Source organism: Protobothrops mucrosquamatus, unplaced genomic scaffold (genome assembly GCF_001527695.2).
Source record: "Protobothrops mucrosquamatus isolate PMUCROS unplaced genomic scaffold, P.Mucros_1.0 scaffold_294, whole genome shotgun sequence".
NCBI lineage: Eukaryota > Metazoa > Chordata > Lepidosauria > Squamata > Viperidae > Protobothrops > Protobothrops mucrosquamatus.
The window spans coordinates 383,345-391,112 of NW_015386370.1; the positions used below are offsets into that span (position 1 = coordinate 383,345).

At 38.2% G+C, this 7,768-nt stretch overlaps 1 protein-coding gene across 1 annotated transcript in view; it reads left to right on the plus strand.

Moving 5' to 3' along the window:
• Window positions 1-6,002, plus strand: part of RC3H1 (ring finger and CCCH-type domains 1) — a 76,805-nt gene extending 70,803 nt beyond the window's left edge. The window contains exons 18-20 of the mRNA XM_015832001.1: window positions 3,174-3,344; window positions 3,867-3,973; window positions 5,657-6,002. Coding sequence (XP_015687487.1) covers window positions 3,174-3,344; window positions 3,867-3,973; window positions 5,657-5,807 — 429 coding nt within the window. The 3' untranslated portion in view covers window positions 5,808-6,002. The remainder of the gene's footprint in view (window positions 1-3,173; window positions 3,345-3,866; window positions 3,974-5,656) is intronic.
• Window positions 6,003-7,768: the final 1,766 nt, after the last annotated feature.

Here is a 7,768-nt window from a genome sequence, read left to right on the forward strand (position 1 = left end):
CTCTGTTAATGCAGCCTAGCACTGTGTTGGCTTTTTTGGCAGCTGCAGCACACTGCTGGCTCATATTTAAATGATTGTCCACTAGGACTCCGAGATCCCTCTCACAGTTACTACTATTGAGCAAGGTACCCCCTATACTATACCTGTACATTTGGTTTTTCTTGCCTAAATGTAGAACCTTATTTTTTTCACCATTGAATTTCATTTTGTTAGATAGCGCCCAGTGTTCAAGTCTGTCCAGATCCTCCTGTATCCTAAGCCTGTCTTCTGGAGTGTTGGCTATTCCTGCCAGCTTGGTATCATCTGCAAATTTGATGAGTTCCCCATCTATCCCCTCGTCCAGATCATTGATGAAGATGTTGAAGAGCACTGGGCCCAGAACAGAGCCCTGGGGCACCCCACTACACACTTCCCTCCATGTAGATGCGGTTCCATTGAGGACTACACGCTGAGTACGGCCGGTCAGCCAGCTACGGATCCATCTGGTGGTGATGCTGTCTAACCCGCATTTTTCTATCTTCTCAAGTAGTAGGTTGTGGTCTACTTTGTCAAATGCCTTACTGAAGTCCAAGTAAATTATATGCACAGCATTCCTCTGGTCCACTAATTTTGTCACTTGGTCAAAGAATGCAATAAGATTTGTCTGGCATGATCTGTTTTTGACAAACCCGTGTTGATTTTTAGTAATGACTTTGTTTGCCTCTAGGTGTTCGCTGATTTGTTGTTTGATTATCTTTTCCAGAATCTTCCCAGGTATTGAGGTCAGGCTGATAGGTCTGTAATTTCCTGGGTCCTTTTTTCCCCTTTTTTGAAGATGGGAACTACATCAGCTCTTTTCCAGTCCTCTGGTAGTTCCCCAGTGCTCCAGGATCTCTGAAAAATATAGTTCAGTGGTTCTGAGATTACATCTGCCAGTTCCTAGACTCTAGAAAGAGTACAGAGAAGAGCAACAAAGATGATTAGGGGACTGGAGGCTAAAACATACAAGGAACGATTGCTGGAATTGGTTATGTCTAGTTTAATGAAGAGAAGGACGAGGGGGGACATGATATCTCAAGGGTTGCCACAAAGAAGTCAAGCTATTCTCCAAAGCACCTGAAGGCAAGACAAGAAGCAATGGGTAGAAACTAACCGAAGAGAGAAGCAACCTAAAACTAAGGAGAAACTTCCTGACAGTTAGAACAATTAATCAGTGGAACAACCTGCCTCCAGAAGCTGTGAATGCTCCAACACTGGAAGTCTTTAAGAAGAGATTGGATAGCCATTTGTCTGAAATGGTATAGGGTTTTTTGCCTGAGCAGGGGGTTGGACTAGATGACCTCCAAGGTCACTTCCAACTTTGTTGTTGTTGTTGTTGTTGTTATTATTATTATCATCATCATCTGGGTGAAAGTGTTGTGGTCAGATGAGACCAGAATCGAACTCTTTGGCATCAACTCAACTCGCCGTGTTTGAAGGAGGATGAATGCTGCCTATGACCCCAAAAATACCATCCGCACCGTCAAACATGGAGGTGGAAACATGGTTTGTGGGTGTTTTTCTGCTAAGGGGACAGGACAACTTCACCACATCAAAGGGATGATGGACGGGGCAATGTACCATCAAATCTTGGGTGAGAACCTCCTTCCCTCAGCCAGGGCATTGAAAATGGGTCGTGGATGGGTATTTCAGCATGAGAATGACCTAAAGCATACGGCCAAGGCAACAAAGGAGTGGCTCAAGAAGAAGCACATTAAGGTCCTGGAGTGGCCTAGCCATTCTCCAGACTTTAATTCCATGGAAAATATGTGGAGGGAGCTGAAGGGTCGAGCTGCCAAATGTCAGCCTCGAAACTTTAATACTTGGAGAGGATCTGCAAAGAGGAGTGGGACAAAATCCCTCCTGAGATTTGTGCAAACCTAGTGGCCAACTATAAGAAACGTCTGACCTTTGTGACTACCAACAAGGGTTTTGCCACTAAGTACTAAGTCATGTTTTGCGAAGGGGTCAAATACTTATTTCATTCATTAAAATGCAAATCAATTTATAACTTTATTGAAATGTGTTTTTCTGGATTTTTTTTGTTATTCTGTCTCTTATTGTTAAAATAAACATACTGTTACAATTATAGACTGATCATTTCTTTGTCAGTGGGTAAAGAAATCAGCAGGGGATCAAATAATTTTCCCCTCACTGTATATTATAATTATTTATGTAAAACCTTCCGTGCTAACAGGATTTTGAAAATGAAATATTTAAACTATTTTTCATTTATACAGTGATACTATACAGGTGGTCCTCATTTAACAACCACTCATTCCACAACCATTTGAACTTAAAATGGCATTGAACAAGTGGTAGTTATAACTATAACTCCTACTTATAGCTGTCACAATGACCCTGCAGTCATCTGATTATGATCTGGGTGCTCCAGGCTGGCTCTGATTATCATATTGCAGCATCCCCCAGTCGCGTGTTCACAATTTGTGACCTTTCTTGCCAGTTTCTGACAAGCAAAGTCAATGAGGAAGCTGGCAGGAAGTCACTAGTTGTGACCACATAGGTCTTTGCTTAATGATGGTTACTGGGACTGCCCAAACTCCTATGGCTATGTAGACAAGATAAATCCTTACAGTACTATATAAGTCAATTCCGCAGATGTCTTTATATCAGTGTTTTCACATTTTGAATTTAAATAGAACTCTTTATCAGATCAAGAAATACATCCTAGGATGCAGTCAGTTTGCAGTAGCACTGGCCAAGTTATTGGTCTTTTCATTGGCCTGCTTAAAACTGAATATATTTCAGAAGATAAACTTTAATTCCACCTTGTAAAGAAGAGAAAGAAGTTGTCTTTCATGGAATTTGGATTATTGTAGTTTATCACTGATGAATTCATAAACTTCACAAGAATACCAAAATTCATCAGGAAATTCCTCTACAATAAAAAGTACATACTTTAGCCACTATATTTCTAATTTAAGTTTGTCTTCATCTATCTTACCTTATGTGTTACACTTTTTGAACATGTCCATAAAAGCAGCATAGAAAGTATAAATAAATCAGCCATTCTTTAATAAAGAATGTTGGGCATTAGGAGCCAAACAATACTCCTGCATTTTGGCCTGATTCCCATGTCTGCATGGTATATTTTGTGTGCTCAGTTGTGTATGTGCTTGGCTTTGTGCATTTAGGCGGTTAGTAACAGGCTGCTGTTGCAGAGGGAAGCGACCCCTTTGGCAGGCCAACCACAGCCCCCACCACCACCTCCTAAGTGGCCTGGAATGATCTCAAGTGAACAGCTGAGCTTGGAGCTGCACCAGGTGGAGAGGGAAATCGGGAAGAGAACCCGGGAACTAAGCATGGTGAGTGTTTTGTAAGGTGGGCAGAGAAGCTGCTGCTGCTGCTGCTTGGTGAGTTGCAGTGTTAACTGCTCTCGCCATTTCTGAACAAGAGTCATTTATTTTGAATATTCAGTGCTGGTAGCTTATAGGTTTTTGTTTTTCTACAAATGTAATTTTGCAACCTATCACAATTGAATATTGGCAAACACTCAAATTACAGCAAATAATCCATCCTCTTAAGTATCTGATGCACACTATATTACAATCTGCACACAATACTTTTTAAATGGTATTTGAAAAGGGGACAGTGGTTTTTCCAGCCCATGGCGATAGACTTCCTTGGTCTCTGCTGCTTGCACATGTGTTGGAAAGCTTTCTAGCCTGGTAAAATAAAACAGCTTGGCCTAGGATTATGTTCCTTTGTTTGTAGCTTTTGTGTGAGTATGGATGTAGAGCTTGGCTTGGTGCTTCACAATTTCTTCCCACTTGTAAAGCAAGTTTACAATACGTTGTGAACCATGCATTTGTCTTTCCTTTCCCAAGGAGAGCCAGTCTTCATTGGATGTGAAAAACAAAGCAAATGCTAGTAAACAGACTGAAAATGGACAGCAAGGCAAAGTACCACCTGAGGATCTTTCTCTAACATTCAGGTAATAAGAATTATTTTTATTGGTAATTTAATTCAAACTTAAATATTACATTGGGCACAGTTATTTTCATTTTATGTATTGACATTGTTTTACTTCATTTGCCAGTATTTAAAATTCAGTGTTTTCTGAATGGCAGTAGTCAGGGACATACAACACATGTCTGACATTCTCAGTAGGCGCTTCTTTCAGTGATAGTGCTGGTTCCTTCCAAAGACGTTCTCCAAACCAATGCTGGCAGTCAACCAGCACAGCAATCTTAGAATATTACTGTCTGTAGCACTTTTGACAGTGCAATCATCTAGAACTGGCTTAATTTTTACAGAATTCCTAGACTGAGCCAAAAAAAGCTTGATACACATCAGAACATGCTCATCATGCCAACTTTGATAAACACTGTTTTTGCAGTGGTGGAAAGGAAATTAAAAAAAAAAAATTCTTGAGGTAACAATGTGTCAAAGGTATATCAGTCAGTCTTTATTACAGCCACAGACCAGCGAATAAAAGCATTAAAACAATAATAATAGTAACAAATAAAAATAAATGACAAGCAGAATAATATATTGTGATTGGTGGTGGATTAACAATGAGCAATTAGTTTGTCCAATTTTACATGCAGCACAGCAGAACTTGGCCACATTCAGAGAAACTGCTTTATACTGATCTGATAACAGTATTTGCCTGTTTTAAAAAATCAGTATTTCCTGGATATTTTATTAGATAAGGTATTATAAATTGAGCCTGTGAGTCCTTATAGAAAATGCACTATAGCAGGACGTGAGTGTTCACAGGGGCAGAGTCTCACCTCATATGGTATTTTTTGTATCAGCCCTCCAAAACTGCTGTGGGAAGTGCGTTGCAACATGCTAAGGTTAATGCCTTCAGATTTTTGGGATACTTATTTGATATAAATATTTCGCTGCTTTAAATGAGGCGGTTTGACAGCTCAGAAAACATTCTTGAAAAGAGCAGTCCAATCTTGTTGGATTTCCAGATCTTTAAGTGTGCTAAGTGCACACTCATACCCCATTGGTCAAAGATATATATTATATTTCCTTGGCCCAATTATTGCTTCTGTTCATGCTTACTAGGATAATGTGTTAGAGACAGAGTTCTAACAAACTATCTTACTTATACTTGTGGGATGCCCCAAATGGTGATCGGGATGTCCAAGTATTGTAGGTGCAACTTTTTGTGGTTAATGAAGAATGTGAATTTAAATAAGCAAACCCACAAACTACAAGCAGAACCCTTTGAAAATATATTCTCTATCTATATATCTTCTCAGTTTTGATGGTTTATTATTCTCCAGACACATAATCTTGTTTCATGGTCCAAATAGCCAGGCCTGGAGGAAAAATTAGAAATTATAGATTAGCAGTTTAGAATTGATCTGAAGATGGAGATAATAGACTGAGTGAATAAATCATAGGCAGGTATTATGAACATTAGATTATTCCTAGTGGAGTGCAGAAATAAAGTGATTTTTTAAAAATATTAGTAACATTAGAGATTAATTTTTGCTTCGGGTTTAGTGTCATACCGATGCTGTTATATACTAATTCAGAGGGCCATCTGAAATAGCTTAGTTATATTCAGTGTCTTTGCTCAACGTTAATCTTTTTTCTTTTTTTTCTTCTACTCCTTCATTGTCTCTTTTCCTTTTTGACACTTATTACTCAACAGTGATCTTCCAAATGGATCTGCCCCAACCCAAGAACTTATAGGCCTTCTGTCAAACAAAACTACAGCTCTGAACTTGTCAGAGGACACCGACGCAGGAGCAGGTGACCAGGATACCCAGAGAACTGGAGCAACACCCACCTCTGCTCCTTGAAGGAACAAGACTATTCCCTCCACTTCTGTCGGGGGTCACCTTTTCCCATCCTTGGATTGATGAAAGACGCTGAGCAAAGGTCTTCAACAATAGCAAGTCTGAGACAATGTGCACAACACCACTACTAGGAACAAACCCTGCACATAGTTCACATTAACACATTTTTTAATTAAAAAATGAAAATTAGCAGTATCTGCAAACAACTCAAATTAAATTTGTTTTTGTTCTGTGAATGAACTTTACTTTAATAACTTTGGATGCCTTGAATGCCAGGGCTTTAAAAGAAACAGATATTATGTGTGTGTGTGTGTGTGTGTGTGTGTGTGTGTGTGTGTGTGTGTGTGTGTGTGTATATATATATATATATATATATATATATATATATGTGTGTGTGTGTGTGTGTGTGTGTGTGTGTGTGTATGTACACACACACATTTTACACACACACACACACATACTTTGATTAATTGTATGATCTAATGGGATAGGCTTTCTGTTTTATTTTGGTATTATTACATACCCAGTGTATCTTTAACTTTTCTAGATATTGTTCATTCTCCCGCCAGAACAAGCTCATTCACCATTTCTTTTTGTTTTAAAAATAAGGAATTGAGATGGAGGAGAACTGTCTAAACTGTCGCAAATCTGTACCTCTCTTACAGATATTGTCGTAACTTTTGTTAATTTAAGATTGTGAAGGATTTACCATTGCATTAGAAACCAAACTTTTTATTGGACACTGAAAAGTTCAAGGAGTAGCAGTAGTTATTCCATCTTAAAAGTGAATAGAAATGTGCTGCCCTGCATTCATTATAAACTGGCTAAGAAGCATTGATTATGGCATTTGTGACATAGAGCATAAGTGTTTCATTTGTATAAGTAAACTTTAAAAAACTCCTCAGAACTGGATTAAAGCAGAATCTGGAAACTGGTATAAAATGACTTCAGATGGGATAAAGATGCAAAGATTAGTATCGTAAATATGGGTCTTCCAGCTTCTTTCACATGTGTGAACTACAATTTCTGTATTATCTAGATCCTTGGGGGGCAGGCAGGTACATTAGATGATTCTCTGATGCAAGAGAATTTTGGAATCTGCCTGAGGTGATAAATTCTATTTTAAACATGATGGGGAACATAAAATTGGTTGTAACAATATTCTCCTTCCTGTTTATTTTGCATCCAAAGTGAGTAATACCATGATTGGTCAGCATTGTCTTTCATGGCAAAACTGAGTCTTTGAAACTCAAGAGTTTTGATTTTAATAAAATGGTTCCAAAGAAATTAAATCATGTTAATTTCAGCAAGTCCATTACAGAAGCAGCACCGTTTCAAGCGTGTATGAAATGAAAAGACTTCCTAGCTCTGCAAATGCAAGTTCGTTTATCACATTTCTTAAAATGCACAGATGTGGTCATATCCACACTGTATGCAAATTTGACTTTGGTCCTCCTCTCTCCATTTTACTGGCATTGAGTAAGGTGTATAAGTGGAAAATCTGGAAGAAAATTCTTGCATCCTTTCTCTGTAAATTACATTTTAAAATTTCAGAATGCACTGGCTATGTAATAAGTTGAAGCATTGCTTTGGTTGGGTAAAAGCAAATGTTTATTAATCTTGTTTTAGATTACTTTTCAACACATCCTTTTATGTCCATTTTATTCTTAAATAAAAATGTTGTGAGCATACAGGCCCCCTGTTGCCTACCAGTAGGAAGAGTCAAAATAGAGACATTTACAAGTACTGATTATTTAATATAGTTACCAAGTCAAGGTGTTGCTTTTTTACATTATTTCACAACCTGGCTGGCTAAAAAACGACTGCCCGTATTGCCTTGGGATTTGAGCATTCATTTAAAGAAAAAACTAAATTATGTACACATGTGTATACTTAGACATAAGCACATGCATGCACACATTCATATTTTTGTCTGTGTGTGTATGATCTTTAAGGATATTTTC